A 21,684-nucleotide genomic window follows, 5' to 3' on the forward strand; every position below is an offset into this window, starting at 1 on the left:
ACACTTTGTCGCTACATCTGTAAGTGCAAGTTAAAGCTCTACTATGCAAAGCGAAAGCCATTTATCAACAACATCCAGAAACGCCGCCGGCTTCTCTGGGCCCGAGCTCATCTAAGATGGACTGATGCAAAGTGGAAAAGTGTTCTGTGGTCTGAAGAGTCCACATTTCAAATAGTTTTTGGAAATATTCGACATTGTGTAATCCGGACTAAAGGGGAAGCGAACCATCCAGACTGTTATCGACGCAAAGTTCAAAAGCCAGCATCTGTGATGGTATGGGGGTGCATTAGTGCCCAAGGCATGGGTAACTTACACATCTGTGAAGGCACCATTAATGGTGAAAGGTACATACAGGTTTTGGAACAACATATGCTGCCATCCAAGCGCTGTCTTTTTCACGGACACCCCTGCTTATTTCAGCAAGACAATGCCAAGCCACAATCAGCACGTGTAAAAACAGCTTGGCTTCGTAAAAAAAGAGCGCAGGTACTTTCCTGGCCCGCCTGCAGTCCAGACCTGTCTCCCATGGAAAATGTGTGGCGCATTATGAAGCGTAAAATTCGACAGCGGAGACCCCGGACTGAAGCTCTACATAAAACAAGAATGGGAAAGAATTCCACTTTCAAAGCTTCAACAATTAGTTTCCTCAGTTCCCAAACGTTTATTGAGTGTTGTTAAAAGAAAAGGTGATGTAACACAGTGGTGAACATGCCCTTTCCCAACTACTTTGGCACGTGTTGCAGCCATGAAATTCTGAGTTAATTATTATTTGCAAAAAAAAAATTTAGTTTAAACATCAAATATCTTGTCTTTGTAGTGCAATCAATTGGATATGGGATGAAAAGGATTTGCAAATCATTGTATTCCGTTTATATTTACATCTAACACAATTTCCCAACTCATGTGGAAATGGGGGTTTTGTAGAAATGGAGCTTAACACTTTTTTGTTAGATTTTCTATTACGCTTCAGAGACCTTGTGGCAGTTTTTAGCTGGAATGGTGCAGTGATTTGTGAGTCCGTGCACGTGTTTTCAAGAGCCGAGTTCAGTAACGAGCGCGGACGTACCTCAGATAACCCAGCTGCCTGCAGACCAGCGTTCCCAGCGAAGAGTTCCATCTTTCGTAGCACACTGGCAACCAGTTGAGCAGCTTTCCGAGCTGGATCTCCAGCAGGGAGTTCTCTGGGCTGATCCTGTAAAACACTGAACCTGATTGATTGAAAATCCCTCCTGGTGCAGGCTCTCGGCCAACATTTGATGAACCCTCCGTGAGTGTGAATTGATTCAGGAGAGCAAAAAAACAGGATGTATTGTAGGGTAATGGAGTCAAATAAGCACAAATGATCGTTACATGTGTTCATGCCAGCCTAATGGCAAGTTTCCAGGGTATAAGGGGAAAAAGGCTACAATTTTTTGAATGGTAATTTTTGGCTGAAATTTACAGTGGGGCAAAAAAGTATTTAGTCAGCCACCGATTGTGCAAGTTCTCCCACTTAAAATGATGAAAGAGGTCTGTAATTTTCATCATAGGTACATTTCAACTGTGAGAGACAGAATGTGAAAAAAGATCCAGGAATTCACATTGTAGGAATTTTAAAGAATTTATTTGTAAATTATGGTAGAAAATTAGTATTTGGTTAACCATTCAAAGCTCTCACTGATGGAAGGAGGTTTTGGCTCAAAATCTCACCATACATGGCCCTATTCATTCTTTCCTTAACACGGATCAATCGTCCAGTCTTCTTGGCAGAAAAACAGCCCCAAAGCATGATGCTTCCACCCCCATGCTTCACAGTAGGTGTGGTGGTCTTGGGATGCAACTCAGTATTCTTCTTCCTCCAAACACGACGAGTTGAGTTTATACCAAAATGTTCTATTTTGGTTTCATCTGACCACATGACATTCTCCCAAGCCTCTGCTGTATCATCCATGTATCCATTTTGGTATAAACTCAACTCGTTGTGTTTGGAGGAAGAAAAATAGAGTTGCATCCCAAGACCACCATACCTACTGTAAAGCATGGGGGTGGAAACATCATGCTTTGGGGCTGTTTTTCTGCTAAGGGGACAGGACGATTGATCCGTGTTAAGGAAATAATGAATGGGGCCATGTATCGTGAGATTTTGAGCTAACAACTCCTTCCATCAATGAGAGCTTTGAATGGTTGACCAAATACTTATTTTCCACCATAATTTACAAATAAATTCTTTAAAATTCCTACAATGTGAATTCCTGGATTTTTTTTTCACATTGTGTCTCTCCCAGTTGAAGTGTACCTATGGGGAAAATGACAGACCTCTGTCATCATTTTAAGTGGGAGAACTTGCACAATCGGTGGCTGACTAAATGCTTTTTTGCCCCACTGTACTTCAAAGAACTTTGACTCCAGTTAAGAACTTCACTGCTCGTCACAGCTTCTTTTTTTCCCCTGTTTGAAAATGAAACAGAACCTCGCCGCCAATTAGCAGGGAAGAAATGAAGGTAACACAGACCTTTCCTGGGGTCGGAAATGGAAGCGTCTTCCGTCACGTTGCAGAACGGCGTGTCCTTTGTGTCCCCAAGTCCTACCAAATGGTGAGAGGACGACGGCCTCAAAAGGAACTTGACTACAAGAGTGGTGAGATAGTTGTCAGTAACGTAAATTTAGATAATAAAAAGGCATTTGATCATTAAAAACGGCATTAAGTCAAATGGTGGAGGCTCTTAAGGAGATTTTAGGGTGTGTTCGTTCACTTTTGTCTAAAAGCGCCAAATTCGGCACAGGTGTAGCTCAGGGCATACTCAGCGGCTGATCAAATATAGCCACCACCCCTTCATTTGAACCAGATGAGCTACAAATCTTAACTTTGTGTCTATTTTGTGTTTTTTGACAATTTACAAATATGATAGAAAAATCGTGATTAGGATTGGTTGTTTCTGGACACCTAATTAGCATATTTCCAAGATGGCGGCTATGTAAAAATTAGGTGTACATCAACTTTTGATACTTTTTGGAAAACTATTTTAGATTTTTTGAGCATCAGAAACATCCTGGAATGATCAGATTTATGATTATTTATTAGAGCACTTTAATTTCCATATTGACAACATAGCCATTATCTACCAAAATGTATTGAAAATATATTTCAACACAAATAGAGTGTAAAGTTACAGATATATTTAATTGTAACATTAGTAAAATTAGAGAGAGTCAGTGTTACTCCCCCTCCGCCCCCCACTCCTCCCTGCAATTATAGGATTCTGTTTCAACAGAAACAGAACCCTAAAAGTAGAGAAAGTCAGTGCTCCCCCAGCCCCGACATTTCATGTAAACCATGGGTGTCAAACTCTGGCTTGCGGGCTAAATTTGGCCCTCCGTGTAATTTAATTTGGCCCTTGAGGCAATATCAAATTAACATTAGAGCTGGCCCGCCGGTATTATAACACCGCATTGACCGCTAATACTCATACTTACCAACCCTCCCGATTTTCCCAGGAGACTCCCGAATTTCAGTGCCCTTGCCGAAAATCACCCGGGGCAACCATTCTCCCGAATTTCTCTCGATTTCCACCCAAACAACATCATTGGGGACGTGCTTTAAAGGCACTGCATTCAACGTCCTCTACAACCTGTCGTCCCGTCCGCTTTTTCTCCATACAAACATTTTGCCGGCCCAGTCACATACTATATGCGGACTTTACACACAAACAAGTGAATGCAAGGCATAATTGGTCAACCGCCATACAGGTCACACTGTGGGTGGCTGTATAAACAACTTTAACACTGTTACAAATATGCGCCACACTGTGAACCCACACCAAACAAGAATGACAACCACATTTAGGGAGAACATCCGCACCGTAACACAACATAAACACAACAGAACAAATACCCAGAACCCCTTTCAGCACTAACTCTTCCGGGATGCTACAATATACACCCCCCGCTACCACCAAACCCTGCCAAGTTAATGTTGATATTTACATCAGAAAGCTGCAAATAAGAAAGAGGCATTAATTTTTTTTATTTAAATGTTATTTAATATACCATTGATATTTTGAAATGATTATTTGAAACTCGATTTTGCATGTCACTATAAAGTTATACAAGCCTTGCTCGTTCAATATTCAATGCAAAACTTGTTTAAGTCCCTATTAAAAAGTTAATTTGTTCAACCTTGGCCCGTGGTTTTGTTCAGTTTAAAATTTTGGCCCACTCTGTATTTGAGTTTGACACCCCTGATGTAAACATTAGAAAGGAATCATGCATGTTGCACCAGGTTTTACTCATAACAATGCCCAAGTTACATCAAATGTCTTCAGAGTAGCAAATTGCCACTTGGAAATATGCAAATTGGGGGTCTAGACACACCCAGAAATAAAAATGAGCATTCCAACACATTTCTACAAACCCCGGTTCCATATGAGTTGGGAAATTGTGTTAGATGTAAATATAAACGGAATACAATGATTTGCAAATCATTTTCAACCCATATTCAATTGAATGCACTACAAAGACAACATATTTGATGTTCAAACTCATAAACTTTATTTTTTTTTTGCAAATAATAATTAACTTAAAATTTCATGGCTGCAACACGTGCCATAGTAATTGGGAAAGGGCATGTTCACCACTGTGTTACATCACCTTTTCTTTTAACAACACTCAATAAACGTTTGGGAACTGAAGAAACTAATTGTTGAAGCTTTAAAAGTAGAATTCTCTACCATTCTTGTTTTATGTAGAGCTTCAGTTGTTCAACAGTCCGGGGTCTTGTTGTCGTATTTTACGCTTCATAATGTGCCACACATTTTCAATGGGAGACAGGTCTGGACTGCAGGCGGGCCAGGAAAGTACCCACACTCTTTTACTACGAAGCCACGTTATTGTAACACGTGGCTTGGCATTGTTTTGCTGAAATAAGCAGGGGCGTCCATGATAACGTTGCTTGGATGACAACATATGTTGCTCCAAAACCTGTATGTACCTTTCAGCATTAATGGTGCCTTCACAGATGTGTAAGTTACCCATGCCTTGGGCACTAATGCACCCCCATACCATCACAGATGCTGGCTTTTCAACTTTGCGCCTATAACGCCGCCGGCTTGGCTGGGCCCGAGCTCACCTAAGATGGACTGATGCAAATTCAAAAGGTGTTCCGTGGTCTGCCGAGTCCACATTTGAAATTATTTTTGGAAACAGAGGACGTGATGTCCTCCAGAACAAAGAGGAAAATAACCATTCGGATTGTTATAGGCGCAAAGTGTAAAAGCCAGCATCTGTGATGGTATGGCGGGGGATTAGTGCCCAAGGAGCAACATATGTTGTCATCCAAGCAACGTTATCATGGACGCCCCTGCTTATTTCAGCAAGACAAGTGTCACAACAGCGTGGCTTCGTGAAAAAAGAGTGCGGGTACTTTCCTGGCCCGCCTGCAGTCCAGACTGGTCTCCCATTGAAAATGTGTGGCACATTATGAAGCGTAAAGTACGACAGTTGAACGACTGAAGCTCTACATAAAACAAGAATGGGAAAGAATTCCACTTTCAAAGCTTCAACAATTAGTTTCCTCAGTTCCCAAACGTTTATTAAGTGTCGTTCAAAAAAAAAGGTGATTTAACACAGTGGTGAACATGCCCTTTCCCAACTACTTTGGCACGTGTTGCAGCCATGAAATTCTAAGTGAATTATTTTCGGCAAAAAAAAAAGTTTATGCGTTTGAACATCAAATATGTTTTCTTTGTAGTGCATTCAACTGAATATGTGTTGAAAAGGATTTGCAAATCATTGTATTCCGTTTATATTTACATCTAACACAATTTCCCGACTCATATGGAAAAGGGGTTTGTATATCATGCAAAAGCGCAAATTCCAACCATTGAAATACTTTGTATAGTTAAAGACTTACGCTCATTAGAAAACATGAGTGCACATCATAATGGCAGCTACACTTTCCATCTTGGAGATCGAAAAAAAAAATACTTGGAAATGTCTGGCGGGCCAGATTGGAAAGCTTGACAGGCCGCATCTGGCCCCCGGGCCTTAATTTGCCCAGGTCTGCTCTAACATTAAATCTGCTTAGTGAGAAGAATTATCTTATCAGACAGAAAATAAGCAACATCACCCTTATTTGAGATATTTCACCTTACTTAGATTTCCCTTTTTGCAGTGTAGAAGACTAGTGCATCAATCCGGTCGGCTTCACTGTGGTGCACTAAAACTGCTCTTAGCTTTTTTTTTAAGATAACTGTTTTTTGTTTTTTTTCATGCGGTACAATTACACTCACCTAAAATCCAGACACTGACAGCCAAAGCACCCAGGAGTCCAAGTACACACACGGCAGCGAGCATCCTCAGCAGCCTGTGAGCTAGAGGAACCAGTTATTACACTGCAAAAAGTCAGTGTTCAAAAACAAGGAAAAAAAAAAAATACAAAAACTAGGGGTATTTTATTTGAACTAAGCAAAATTATCTGCCAATAGAACAAGACCATTTGGCTTGTCAAGACTTTCCAAAAAAAGTAAAATTTGCTAACCTCAATGAACCAGAAATAGCTTAAAAGAAGTATATTCTCACTAATAAGTGCACTTTTTTGGGAGAAAAAAATACCTTTTTGCTCAATATGTTGAAAAATATTCTTAAATGAAGTAAATGCCAGTGCCATTATCTTGACATAATGATATGCGCTCAGCATCATGATTGTTTTTTTTCATGCTTGAAATAAGACATGATTACTTTAAAAAAGTAGTTTTATACTTGTGAGTGTTGATGACACAGATTTGCAACACTTGATATTCCATGTTTTACTCAATATAGGTCATCACATCTCAGCAACAAGCTGTAATATCTTACTGAGATCATTTAGGACCAAAAGACTTAAAACAAGTAAAACCCTCAACATAAAATCTTATGTATAGCTGCGCAAGTCCAGGGATGCCCAAAATGTCCATAACACACCCAGCAAAGTCCCACAGGAAGTGGGAGACAAAAGTGAGAAAAGTTGGCAAAAATGTTCAAAATACCTACCCAGGTTCGAGTCCCAAAACGTCCACAACGTGCCCAGCAAAGTCCCACAGGAAGGCAGGGAGAAAAGTGAGAAAAGTCGGTAAAAGGTAGGTATTTAGAAATGTTTTGGGGCTTTATCAACTTTTCCAACTTTTATCCCCCCTACCCGTGGTACTCTGCTGGGTGTGTTTAGGACATTTTGGCCATCCCGGGACTTGTGGGACTGGAACCTGGGTAGGTATTTTCAACATTTTGGGGGACTTTTGCCAACTTTTCTCACTTTTCTCCCCCACTTGCCGTCCCGGGATGCCCAAAATGTCCATAACACACCCAGCAAAGTCCCACAGGAAGTGGGGGGAAAAATGTGATAAAAGTCGGCAAAAGTCCCCCAAAATTTTCTAAATACCTACCCAGGTTCCAGTCCCAAAAGTCCCGTGGCCGGCCGGGATGCCCAAAACGTCCAAAACGCGCCCAGCAAAGTCCCACGGGAAGGCAGGGAGAAAAGTGAGAAAAGTTGGAAAAATGTTCGAGTGGGACTCAAACCCAGGTAGGTAGTGAGAAAATTTTGGGGGCTTTTGCCAACATTTCCAACTTTTATCCCCCCTCCCCATTGGAATTGGCTGGGTGTGTGTTTAGGACATTTTGGCCATCCCGGGACTTGTGGGACTGGAACCTGGGTAGGTATTTCCAACATTTTTGGGGACTTTTGCCAACTTTTCTCACTTTTCTCCCCCACTTGCCGTGGGACATTGCTGGGTGAGTTTTGGACATTTGGACAAAAATAGTTTCAAGCACGTTTTACTCAAACTAGGTCATAACATCTCAGCAACAAGCTGTAATATCTTACTGAGATCATTTAGGACCAAAAAACTTAAAACAAGTAAAACACGCCAACATAAAATCTTATGTATGGCCGCGCAAGTCCCGGGATGCCCAAAATGTCCTTAACTCACCCAGCAAAGTCCCACAGGAAGTGGGGGGAAAAAGTGAGAAAAGTTGGCAAAAGTCCCCAAAAATGTTCAAAATACCTACCCAGGTTCCAGTCCCAAAACGTCCAAAACGCGCCCAGCAAAGTCCCACGGGAAGGCAGGGAGAAAAGTGAGAAAGGTGAGAAAAGTCTGTAAAATGTTCGAGTGGGACTCGATTTTCGGGGCTTTTGCCAACTTTTGCCAACTTTTGCCAACTTTTCCAACTTTTATCCCCCCTCCCTGTTGGACTCAGCTGGGTGTGTTTAGGACATTTTGGCCATCCCGGGACTTGTGGGACTGGAACCTGAGTAGGTATTTTTGGGGACTTTTGCCAACTTTTCTCACTTTTCTCCCCCACTTGCCGTGGGACTTTGCTGGGTGTGTTTTGGACATTTGGACAAAAATAGTTTCAAGCACGTTTTACTCTATATAGGTCATAACATCTCAGCAACAAGCTGTAATATCTTACTGAGATCATTTAGGACCAAAACCCTTAAAACAAGTAAAACACTGACATAAAATCTGCTTAGTGAGAAGAATTATCTGATCAGACAGAAAATAAGCAAATATCACCCTTATTTGAGATATTTCACCTTACTTAGATTTCACTTTTTGCAGCGTACACTTCCTGCTCCTTCAGCCCCCCTACTTGAAGGGGAACTGCACTTGTTTAAGAATTTTGCCTCTCCTTTTGTAAGATAAGAACATGCATTCTGACTCATAAATAAACACTAGCAAGAGGCAGCTAACTCTTTTTTTGAGCCAAGGCACATTTATTTCATTGAAAAAAATGTGGAGGCACACCACCAGCAGAAAACATTTAAAAAAATGAAACTCAGCAGCTGATATTGACAATAAAAAGTTGTGGTTGCACGTGTTAGATAAGAATTCAAACTAGAGATGTCTGATAACATCGGACTGCCGATATTATTCCCCGATAAATGCTTCAAAATGTAAAATTTGAAGGTATCGGTATCTGTTTCAAAAATTAAAATGTATGACTTTTTTAGGACGCCGCTGTACAGAGTGGTACACGGATGTAGGGAGAAGTACAGAGCGCCAATAAACCTTAGAGGGACTACCTTTGCATGCCGGCCCAATCACATATCCACGGCTTTTCCCACACACAAGTGAATGTGATGGGATATTGTTCGTAGAGTTTTGAGGACAACTTGGGGAGTGCTCAGAGAGTATGGGGTAACGGTCTGTCTGATTGTGGCGGTCCGCTCCCTGTATGATCAGTGTCAGAGCTTGGTCCGCATTGCCGGCAGTAAGTCGGACCCGTTTCCAGTGAGGTTGGACTCCGCCAAGGCTGTCCTTTGTCACCGACTCTGTTCATAACTTTTATGGACAGAATTTCTAGGCCCAGTCAGGGCGTTAAGGGGATCCGGTTTGGTGGCTGCAGGATTAGGTCTCTGCTTTTTGCAGATGATGTGGTCCTGATGGCTTCATCTGGCCAGGATCTCCAGTTCTCACTGAATCGGTTCTTAGCCGAGTGTGAAGCGACTGGGATGGGAATCAGCATCTCCAAGTCCGAGTCCATGGTTCTCGCCCGGAAAAGGGTGGAGGGCCATCTCCAGGTTGGGGAGGAGACCCTGCCCCAAGTGAAGGAGTTCAAGTACCTCGGAGTCTTGTTCACGAGTGGGGGAAAATTGGATCGTGAGATCGGTGCGGCGTCTTCAGTAATGCGGACGCTGCATTGATCTGTTGTGGTGAAGAATGAGCTGAGCCGGAAGGCAAAGCTCTCAATTTACCGGTCGAGCTACGTTCCCATCCTCACCTTTGGTCATGAGCTTTGGGTTATGACCAAAAGGATAAGATCACGGGTACAAACGGCCGAAATGAGCATAGAGGTAGGGTGAGAAGCTCTGTCATCCGGGAGGAACTCAAAGTAAAGCCGCTGCTCCTCCACATGGAGAGGAGCCAGATGAGGTGGTTCTGGTATCTGGTCAGGATGCCACCGGAACGCCTCCCTAGGGAGGTGTTTAGGGCACGTCCAACTGGTAGGAGGCCACGGGGAAGACCCAGAACACGTTGGGAAGATTATGTCTCCCGACTGGCCTGGGAACGCCTCAGGATCCCCCGGGATGAGCAGGACGAAGTGGCTGGGGAGAGGGAATTCTGGGCTTCCCTGCTTAGGCTGCTGCCTCCATGACCCGAGATCGGATAAGCGGATGAAGATGGATGGATGAATTAATTTCATGTTGGAATAAGGTTGTTACATAACAAAATGGGAAAAAAGTGAAGCGCTGTGAATACTTTCCGGATGCACTGTTAATGGAGTTTTGTTGGTGGTGTTTTGATGTGTTTTAAGAGAGCAATAAAGTACTCCCATTGTTAGCCACATTGTGCTTGCTGTATTTTACGACTGAGAATGCATAAAAAAAGAGACTTGTGTTCTTGTCTTACAGAGGGATTGTAATAATAGGCTAAAGTCCCCAAAAATGTGCAGCTCCCCTTTAGTATTTCACGCAACTTGGAGACATTTGATAATGAATGATGTTTTAAAGGGGAACATTATCACCAGACCTATGTAAGCGTCAATATATACCTTGATGGTGCAGAAAAAAGACCATCTATTTTTTTTAACCGATTTCCGAACTCTAAATGGGTGAATTTTGGCGAATTAAACGCCTTTCTGTTTATCGTGCTGGAGGCGATGACGTCAGAACGTGACGTCACCTAGGTAATAAAGCCGCCGTTTTCTCAAACACATTACAAACACCGGCTCTCAGCTCTGTTATTTTCAGTTTTTTCGACTATTTAATGGAACTTTGGAGACATCATGCCTCGTGGGTGTGTTGTCGGAGGGTGTAGCAACACTAACAGGGAGGGATTCAAGTTGCACCACTGGCCCAAAGATGCGAAAGTGGCAAGAAATTGGACGAAATTTGTTCAAAATACGAGGGTGTGGGGAAAGCCGACCAAATGGTCGGTCGTTTGTGCCGCACACTTTACCGACGAAAGCTATGCTACTACAGAGATGTTAAAATTGTGTGGATATCCTGCGACACTCAAAGCAGATGCATTTCCAACGATAAAGTCAGAGAAATCTGCCACCAGACCCCCATTGAATGTGCCGGAGTGTCTGCACGTTTTACCGGCGATGCTAAGGCAGACATGGCACAGAGATGTATGGATAACCTGCAGATGCATTTCCAACCATAAAGTCAACAAAATCACAAAAGTGAGTTTTGTTGATGTTATTGACTTATGTGCTAATCAGACATATTTGGTCGCGGCATGACTGCCAGCTAATCGATGCTAACATGCTATTTAGGCTAGCTTTATGTACATCCATCCATTTTCTACCGCTTATTCCCTTTTGGGGTCGCGGGGGTCGCTGGCGCTTATCTCAGCTACAATCGGGCAGATTGCGCTGTACACCCTGGACAAGTCGCCACCTCATCGCAGGGCCAACACAGATACACGGACAACATTCACACTCACATTCACACACTTGGGTCAATTTAGTGTTTCCAATCAACCTATCCCCAGGTGCATGTCTTTGGAAGTAGGAGGAAGCCGGAGTACCCGGAGGGAACCCACGCATTCACGGGGAGAACAGGCAAACCCCACACAGAAAGATCCCGAGCCTGGGATTAAACCCAGGACTGCAGGACCTTCGTATTGTGAGGCAGACGTACTAACCCCTCTGCCACCGTGAAGCCTGCTTTATGTACATTTGAAACTATATTTTCATCCAGCGTTTCCCTCCACCCACATTTAATGCCAAACAAACACTTACCAATCGACGGATTTAATAACATCCAGTGTCACAAGATGCGAAACTTCCGATCGTTGGTCTGCACATTTTACCGGGGATGCTAAGGCAGACATGAGCTATTTGCTCAATAGCTTCAGTTTCTGTTTCAATTTCGTTTTCGCTATCTGCCTCCACACTCCAACCATCCGTTTCAATACATGCGTAATCTGTTGAATCGCTTAAACCGCTGAAATCCGAGTCTGAATACGTGCTAATGTCGCTATATCTTGCTGTGCTATCCGTATTGGCATCACTGGATGACGTCACAGGAAAATGGACGATGGCTTCACAGATAGCGAAAATCAGGCACTTTAAAGCTTTTTTTAGGGATATTACGAGATGGGTAAAATTTTGAAAAAAACTTCGAAAAGTAAAATAAGCCACTGGGAACTGTTTTTATTGGTTTTAACCCTTCTGAAATTGTGAAAATGTTCCCCTTTAAACGCCATTCCTCTTTCATATTCATAAACCTTATTTTCCAGAAAAAAAAATGAAGTACAGGAGACGTTCACTACCTACTAACAGCTAATGTAATGTTTCTTTTTTATTAGTGTTCACCTTAAAGTTGTTGATGAAAACACAAAAATCCCTGCTTTTTGTAAAAAATGTTTGCTCAGTTTCTTATACTTGCTGAAAAACAAGTGATGAAAGGACAGCCTCCAGGTTCAGGCTCCATTAGGTTTTAGCTGCTGTTAGTTGGTGATCAGCCATTATGACAGCCACTTACTGTGCCATGGGGTCTGAAACCTTTTAAAGCAGTTCTGCGCTCCCTCGCTTTGTTGCACGACCGATGCCTCCTCCGAGCGGATCGGATGGCCGACGGCCGCCGTGTTCTCGATCACTGATATCGTGTCTCCGTCAGGATTCTGTCAGAACGTCAGTAAGCACATCACAAAACATTATCATTGGCGGCTGTTATTAATGATCTTATTGTTATTCAGGTCGTGATATTTGTTTTTTAATTCCAGGCCTTGCTCACCTTTTGTAGCGGATGTTTTCTATGACTAGCGTATTGACAGTCTGACTGTGTTCGGAATAAATAGTCAAACTATTTAATTTTACTTTGTCCCACTCTCCCTTGTGGAGGGGGTCCGGTCCGATCCGGTGGCCATGTACTGCTTGCCTGTGTATCGGCTGGGGACATCTCTGCGCTGCTGATCCCCCTCCGCTTGGGATGGTTTCCTGCTGGCTCCGCTGTGAACGGGACTCTCGCTGCTGTGTTGGATCCGCTTTGGACTGGACTCTCGCAACTGTGCTGGATCCATTATGGATTGAACTTTCACAGTATCATGTTGGACCCGCTCGACTTCCATTGCTTTCCTCCTCTCCAAGGTTCTCATAGTCATCATTGTCACTGACGTCCCACTGGGTGTGAGTTTTCCTTGCCCTTATGTGGACCTACCGAGGATGTCGTAGTGGTTTGTGCAGCCCTTTGAGACACTAGTGATACTTTCCAATGAAATAAATGCTACTCTTGTGGAAGTGTTGCTCAATAGGTCATTGTCACCACAGGAATGAGCTTGTGACTCGAAAGCAATACAGATGCCTCTTTAGTAGGGCTGGGCGATATGGCCTTTTATTAATATCTTGATATTTTTAGACCATGTCGCGATACACCATATATATCTGGATATTTTGCCTTAGCCTTGAATGAACACTTGATGCATATAATTTGAGTGATTGATACTTTTATTAGTAGATACATATTCCGTACAATTGACCACTAAATGGTAACACCCGAATAAGTTTTTCAACTTGTTTAAGTCGGGGTCCACGTTAATCAATTCCTGGTACAAATATATACTATCAACATAATACAGTCATCACACAAGTTAATCCTCATAGTATATACATTGAATTATTTACATTATTTACAATACAGGGGGTGGGATGAGGAGCTTTGAAGTACTGATATCAACCAGTCATCAACAATTGCATCAACAGAGAAATGTGGACATTGAAACAGTGTAGGTCTTATTTAGTAGGATATGTACAGCCAGCAGAGAACATAGTGAGTTCAGAAAACATAAGAACAAGTATATATATTAGAAATACATTTGAGTTGTTTATAATCCGGGGAGATGGGATGTGAATGGAGGAGGGTATTAGTAAAGGGTTGAAGTTGCCTGGAGGTGTTGTTTTAGAGCGGTTTTGAAGGAGGATAGAGATGCACTTACTTTTATACCTGTTGGGAGTGCATTCCACATTGATGTGGCATAGAAAGAGAATAAGTTAAGACCTTTGTTAGATCGGAATCTGGGTTTAACGTGGTTTGTGGAGCTCCCCCTGGTGTTGTGGTTATGGCGGTCATTTACGTTAAGGAAGTAGTTTGACATGTACTTCGGTATCAAGGAGGTGTAGCGGATTTTATAGACTAGGCTCAGTGCAAGTTGTTTGACTCTGTCCTCCACCCTGAGCCAGCCCACTTTGGAGAAGTGGGTTGGAGTGAGGTGTGATCTGGGGTGGAGGTCTAAAAGTAACCGGATTAGCTTATTCTGGGATGTTTGGAGTCTAGATTTGAGGGTTTTGGAGGTGCTGGGGTACCAGGAGGTGCAAGCGTAATCGAAGAAGGGTTGAATGAGAGTTCCCACTAGAATCTTCAAGGTGCTTTTGTTGACCAGAGAGGAGATTCTGTAGATGAATCTCGTTCTTTGGTTGACCTTTTTGATTACCTTGTTTGCCATTTTATCACAGGAAAGATTGGCCTCTAGAATGGAACCTAGGTAGGTGATCTCATCTTTCCTGGTGATAACAGTCACCCACTTTTATTGTGAAGTCACTGACCTTCTTAAGTTTGATATAATCACAGCAGTATGATGATTCTGTGTCTACATTAAAACATTCTTCTTCATACTGCATTAATATATGCTACTTTTAAACTTTCATACTAAGTCAATTGACCAAAAGTGTATTTATTAAACAGTTATTAAGCAGTGGCACACACATTCATGTCATTTCCGAAATAGAATGTTCAAGATTGTCAGACATTTTAAAACAAGCTATGAGTGCACTTTTGTGCATGATGTCACTAAAATGACATATCGAAACAACACTAAATTAAAGTGCACTTTTTGTACAGAACGCCACTACAATAGTTTAAAAAAAATAGAGTGCACTTTTGTGCATGATGTCACACAAGATATTTCAATAAGTGTCAAAAAAAATTAGCTGCATAATAGGAAATCAAATAGTGTATGTCCTTCGCTATGTGGTAGGTTCCTGCGGACGTTATCTCCTTTTGTTGTTGACTATTTTTTTCATACGGTGTTGATGTGTAAATGGTTGCTTGGGCTTTTTGTTGGTGTGGCACAGAACGGAGATGTTGACATGCAGAGTTTCAAGCACTCATCAGTCTCTAGAGCAGGGATCGGGAACCTTTTTTGGCTAAAATGTATTTCAGAGAGAGCCATATAATATTTTTTCAACACTGAAAACAACTAAATGCGTGCATTATTTAAGTAAGACCAACATTTTTTCAGTATAATGAGTCTCTTATTCTTTTTAATAGAATTGTTATTCTGAAGCTAACCTATAATAAAGAAAATGCTTCTTACCATTAATGCAACTTCTTGAACAGGTGCGGCACAAAATGGATGGATGGATAAAAATTCAAGACGATATTTTATATTTTGAACGTTATTTTTAACACTGTGATTACAAGCGGAATTATTCATAATTATCGTGTTATTTGAGAGCCAGATGCAGTCATCAAAAGAGCCCCATCTGGCTCGAGAGCCATAGGTGCTCTAGCGGGTGACTTTTCAAATGTTGCTACAAATTAGCAGTGCTGGTACTTTTTGTAACAACGCTTTTTCTGCATACCTGACATAATAGGGTTGTCTGTTCGACATCTTCCCGCTTGAAGCCAAACCACCGCCAGACAATGTTTTTCTTGAGATTAATTCATCCTCCATTTGTTACCAGATTCGCACCTTCTTTCTCCCTTATTACCACCTGCACCGCTAGCATCACAGCTAACGTTACCCATGCCGCTACCTCTCTGCTCGGCCAGGGCGTATGACGTTGCACGCGTGACAGTATGTGACGTATGTAAGAAGGTGCGCTTGTTTTATGTCTCTGTGAGAAGGAGAGACAATAAAGAATGAGAAGAGCCTGTAGTGTAATGCCCGCAGCGAAAAGCAACTGCGTGAGAACGTATACTCCAATATCACGATATAGTCGTTTTCTATATCGACAAACCCGCGATATACCGGGTATATTTGATATATCGCCCAGCCCTATGCTTTAGGTAATTTGAGATACACTTACAATATAAATCATGCAAATCTGTGACAGAGCTTCATGCTTATACACCGACGCATAGAACAGTTGAATGAAAAGCACATGCAAGTCATGTTTCTTACCATTTTGTTTGCTTGTGCCGTCGCAAGTGACTGCCCCAAATGTGCGCACTCATCTGGAGCCCGCTCGCAGACCTGGAGTGGACTGTCAGCCGGGTGTCCGCAGTCGGACCATTTAGCAAAATGCAACTCTGGATTTTCCCTTCATAAATAGACAATGAGGTCAGCAGAGGTGCAGTGAATGAGCTTGTTGTTTGGCCACAGGAGGTGGGGTCACGAGGCCTCCGAGACCAAACTGAACCTGGTCTTTGTCAGGTGCGGGGGAGGTTGGAGCATCTGCACAGATGCTACAAGCCGGCTGTGGAGACCACACTGGGTTGTTGTGACAATATTCAGACAAGCCTCGACAGTTTGTAGGTCCTGGGGAAAGGTCATGATTGGCGATTGTTGAAAAGTCTTGAACCCCATCTGTGCCCGATCATTTGGCCTCTGAATGAAGCCATTGTCTGTCAACACTCAAGTCATAAATGAAGTCTACCTGCTGAAGGATGAGATTTTCTGCAAGCTCTCTTTCAATCTGGCTGCACCCACAACTATTTCTGTATTTCAAACAAATTGTCAGAGGGATTCTTGAGAATAATGAGCGGATGAGATGAGTTAGACTGGTACTTTGAAATGAAATAAAAGCTCAAAGTTTCGTTTTCATGTTTCAGAAGAGATAGCAGAAATTGGTTTGTAGATGTGGTATGTGAGTCAGTACTTGCAGGTGACCAAAACCAGTGGCAAGAGAAACCTTTAAGTAGCACTCAGACTTTTTTTTGTTTCCATAGAATTACCGTTATACAACATTTAAAATGGCAAGGTACTCTTTAATTGAACTGCATAATAGGAAATGTCCTTCATTATGTGGTAGGTTCCTGCGGGCGTGATCCCATGTTGTTGACTATTTTTTTCACACGGTGTTGATCTGGAAATGGTTGCTTGGGCATTTTGTTGGTGTGGCACCGAACGGAGATGTTGACATGCGGAGTTTCAAGCACTCTTCATTCTCTAGCGCAGGGGTCACCAACCTTTTTGACACCAAGAGCTACTTCTTGGGTACTGATTAATGCGCAGGGCTACCAGTCTGATACACACTTAGCTCGGTTGGTAGAGTGGCCGTGCCAGCAACTTGAGGGTTGAAGGTTCGATTCCTGCTTGTGCCATCCTAGTTACTGCCGTTGTGTCCTTGGGCAAGACACTTTACCCACCTGCTCCCAGTGCCACCCACACTGGTTTAAATGTAACTTAGATATTGGGTGTCACTATGTAAAGCGCTTTGAGTCACTTGAGAAAAGCGCTATATAAATATAATTCACTAAATAAATTGCCAGAAATAGCAAATTTGCTCAATTTACGTTTAATACATAAATCTATATATATATAAATGGGTATTTCTGTCCGTCATTACGTCGTACATTTTTTCTCCTTTTACGGAAGGTTTTTTGTAGAGAATGAATGATGAAAAAAAACACTTAATCCGACGGTTTAAAAGAAGAGAAAACGCGAAAAAAATGAAAATTAAATTTTGAAAGATAGTTTATCTTTAATTTCGACTCTTTAGAATTAAAAATTCAACCGAAAAAATTGAAGAGAAAAACTAGCTAATTTGAATCTTTTTGAAATTTTTTAAAAAAATTTACGGAACATCATTAGTGGTTTTTCCTGATTAAGATTCATTTTAGAATTTTTATGACATGTTTTGAATTGGTTAAAATCCAATCTGCACTTTGTTAGAATATATAACAAATTGGGCTAAGCTATATTTCTAACAAATAAAATTATTTATTCTAGATTTTCCAGAACAAAAATTTTAAAATAAATTCAAAAGACTTTGAAATAAGATTTAAATTTAATTTTAATTTTCTAGATTTGCCAGAATATTTTTTGGGAATTTTAATCATAAGTTTGAAGAAATATGTCACAAATATTCTTCGTCGAAAAAACAGAAGCTGAAATGAAGAATTAAATTAAAATGTATTTATTATTCTTTACAATAAAAAAATACTTGAACATTGATTTAAATTGTCAGGAAAGAAGAGGAAAGAATTTAAAAGGTAAAAAGGTATATGTGTTTAAAAATCCTAAAATCATTTTTAAGGTTGTATTTTTTTCCCTAAAATTGTCCGTCTAAAAGTTATAAGAAGCAAAGTAAAAAAATAAAATAATTTATTTAAACAAGTGAAGACCAAGTCTTTAAAATATTTTCTTGGATTTTCAAATTCTATTTGAGTTTTGTCTCTCTTAGAATTAAAAATGTCAAGCAAAGCAAGACCAGCTTGCTAGTAAATAAATACAATTAAAAAAATAGAGGCAGCTCACTGGTTAGTGCTGCTATTTGAGCTATTTTTAGAACAGGCCAGCGGGCGACTCATCTGGTCCTTACGGGCTACCTGGTGCCTGCGGGCACCGCGTTGGTGACCCCTGCTCTAGCGGGTGACTTTTTCAAATGTTGCTACAAATTAGCAGTGCTGGTACTTTTTGTAGCAACGCTTTTGCTGCATACTCGACATATTACGGTTGTCTGTTCGACATATTCCCGCTTGAAGCTAAACCACCCCCAGACGATGGACCCCCTGCTGTTTTTCTTGGAATTAATTCTTCCTTCATTTGTTACCAGATTCGCACCTTCTTTCTCTCGGATTACCTCTCGCACCACTAGCATCACAGAAAACGTTACCCATGCTGCTACCTGTCTGCTCAGCCAGGGCATAACCTTTCAATACCATTTTTTGGTGATTTAACCCCCAATTCCAACCTTTGATGCTGAGTGCCAAGCAGGGAGGCAATGGGTCCCATTTTTAATGTTTAGTCTTTGGTATGACTCGGCCGGGGTTTGAACTCACAACCTACCGACCTCAGGGCGGAGACTCTAACCACTAGGCCACTGAGTAGGTAAAACGGGAGCCATTACCTCCCTGCTTGACACTCGGCATCAAGGGTTGGAATTGGGGGTTAAATCACCCAAAAAAAGATTCCCGGGCGCGGCCATCGCTGCTGCTCACTGCTGCTCACTGCTCACCTCACCTCCCAGGGGGTGATCAAGAGTGATGGGTCAGATGCAGGGAATAATTTCGCCACACTTAGTGTGTGTGTGTGTGACAATCATTGGTCCTTTAACTTTTAACTTTATTTAAAACATTTCCTTGTAGTCTAATATGTATGCTTTAGTGCAGGGGTCTCAAACACGCGGCCCGTGAGATGTTATTTTGCGACCCGCACCTTGATGTGAAAATGTAATGTTGGTGCGGCCCACGAGTTTTATATGAATGCCGCTATACAGCGTCATACTTGTCTAACCTCGATTTTTCCGAGAGACTCCCAATTTGTAGTGCCCCACCCTGCAGGGGAAATCATTCTCCCGAGTTTCACCCAAACAATAATAAAACAATAATATTACGGTGTTCTGTGGAGGCACTGCCATTGGAGTCCTCTACATCTTGTACAAACAGCGTGCCAGCCCAGCCACATGTTGTATTTGATTTCTGTAGACGTAGTAAGCGACTGCAAGACATACTTGATCAACAGCCACGCAGGTCACACGGAAGGTGGCCATATAAACAACTTTAACACGGTTACAAATATGCGCCACTCTGTGAACCCACACCAAACAAGTACGACAAACACATTTTGGGAGAACATCCGCACCGTAACACAACAGAACAAATACCCAGAATCCCATGCAGCCCTAACTCTTCCGGGCTACAATATACACCCCCGCCCCCTATTGAAAACCCGAAGAGTTAGTGCTGCATTCGGGTTCTGGGTACCTCTTTTTAAAAAAGCAGACAGGCTATCGGCCCCTTCAAACTGAATCTGTAAGGTGTTTTTGTCTTTTTTTACAACCTGTTTGCTGGAGGCTCTGCCTTCCATTCTGTCTTTGAACATTTGAGAGTCACAAATAGGTCTGAGTTCTGGGAATTGGGTGTTCTGCTGGGCTGATAAGGCACAGTGAGTTCTTTTAATAATAATACCACAATAGTGCTCGGACATTTTCAGCTTTTGTGAGGAAAATTCTACTCGAGATTTTACAAATAGGAGAATGGAAGATGTTTGTGACTGGGGTACGAATGTTTATGTGAGTTATGAATTGATAATTCACAATATTTCATTCTTGCACAACATTCTAGTTCAGCTGTGTACATAGAGTATTTGTATAGATGGAAGTACAAACCCTGTTTCCATATGAGTTGGGAAATTGTGTTGGATGTAAATATAAACAGAATACAATGATTTGCAAATCCTTTTCAACCCATATTCAGTTGAATGCACGACAAAGACAACATATTTGATTTTCAAACCCATAAACTTAATATTTTTTTTGCATATAATAATTAACTTAGAATTTCATGGCTGCAACATGTGCCAAAGTAGTTGGGAAAGGGCATGTTCACCACTGTGTTACATCACCTTTTCTTTTAACAACACTCAATAAACGTTTGGGAACTGCGGGAACTAATTGTTGAAGCTTTGAAAGTGGAACTCTTTCCCATTCTTGTTTTATGTAGAGCTTCAGTCGTTCAACAGTCCGGGGTCTCCGCTGTCGTATTTTACGCTTCATAATGCGCCACACATTTTCCATGGGAGACAAGTCTGGACTGCAGGCGGGCCAGGAAAATACCCGCACCCTTTTTTTAACGAAGCCACGCTGTTGTAACACGTGCTGAATGTGATTTAGCATTGTCTTGCTGAAATAAACAGGGGCGTCCATGAAAAAGACGCCGCTTAGATGGCAGCATATGTTGTTCCAAAACCTGTATGTACCTTTCAGCATTAATGGTGCCTTCACAGATGTGTAAGTTACCCATGCCTTGGGCACTAATGCACCCCCATACCATCACAGATGCTGGCTTTTCAACTTTGCGTCGATAACAGTCTGGATGGTTCGCTTCCCCTTTGGTCCGGATGACACCATGTCGAATATTTCCAAAAACATTTTGAAATGTGGACTCGTCAGACCACAGAACACTTTTCCACTTTGCATCAGTCTTTCTTAAATGATCTCGGGCCCAGAGAATCCCACGGCATTTCTGGATGTTTTTGAAAAATGGCTTTCGCTTTGCATAGTAGAGCTTTAACTTGCACTTACACATGTAGCGACGGACTGTATTTAGTGACAGTGGTTTTCTGAAGTGTTCCTGAGCCCATGTGGTGATATCCTTTAGAGATTGATGTCGGTTTTTGATTCAGTGATGTCTGAGGGATCCAAGGTCATTCAATGTTGGTTTCTGGCCATGCCGCTTAAGTTTAGTGATTTCTCCAGATTCTCTGAACCTTTTGACGATATTATGGATCGTAGAAGTTGAAATCCCCAAATTTCTTGCAATTGCACTTTGAGAAACGTTGTTCTTAAACTGTTTGACTATTTGCTCACGCAGTTGTGGACAAAGGGGTGTACATCGCCCCATCCTTTCTTGTGAAAGACTGAGCATTTTTTGGGAAGCTGTTTTTATACCCAATCATGGCACCCACCTGTTCCCAATTAGCCTGTGGGATGCTCCAAATAAATGTTTGATGAGCATTCCTCAACTTTATCAGTATTTATTGCCATATTTCCCAACTTCTTTGTCACGTGTTGCTGGCATCAAATTCTAAAGTTAATGATTTGCACACAAAAAAAGTTTGA

General features: G+C 41.8%; 1 protein-coding gene and 1 long non-coding RNA gene across 2 annotated transcripts in view; one reads left to right on the forward strand and one right to left on the reverse strand.

Annotated features, from left to right (window-relative positions):
* tmprss5 (transmembrane serine protease 5) overlaps positions 1-16,183 on the reverse strand; it is a 38,713-nt gene extending 22,530 nt beyond the window's left edge. Inside the window, 5 exon segments of the mRNA XM_061878060.1 lie at positions 1,067-1,202; positions 2,492-2,605; positions 6,267-6,347; positions 12,446-12,584; positions 16,083-16,183. Of these exon segments, the coding sequence (XP_061734044.1) occupies positions 1,067-1,202; positions 2,492-2,605; positions 6,267-6,347; positions 12,446-12,584; positions 16,083-16,085 (473 nt within the window). The 5' untranslated portion in view covers positions 16,086-16,183.
* LOC133537161 (uncharacterized) overlaps positions 1-21,684 on the forward strand; it is a 51,598-nt gene that overhangs the window by 28,854 nt on the left and 1,060 nt on the right. The window lies entirely within an intron of this gene.

The sequence above is a fragment of the Nerophis ophidion genome, linkage group LG18 (assembly GCF_033978795.1).
Source record: "Nerophis ophidion isolate RoL-2023_Sa linkage group LG18, RoL_Noph_v1.0, whole genome shotgun sequence".
Taxonomy (NCBI): domain Eukaryota; kingdom Metazoa; phylum Chordata; class Actinopteri; order Syngnathiformes; family Syngnathidae; genus Nerophis; species Nerophis ophidion.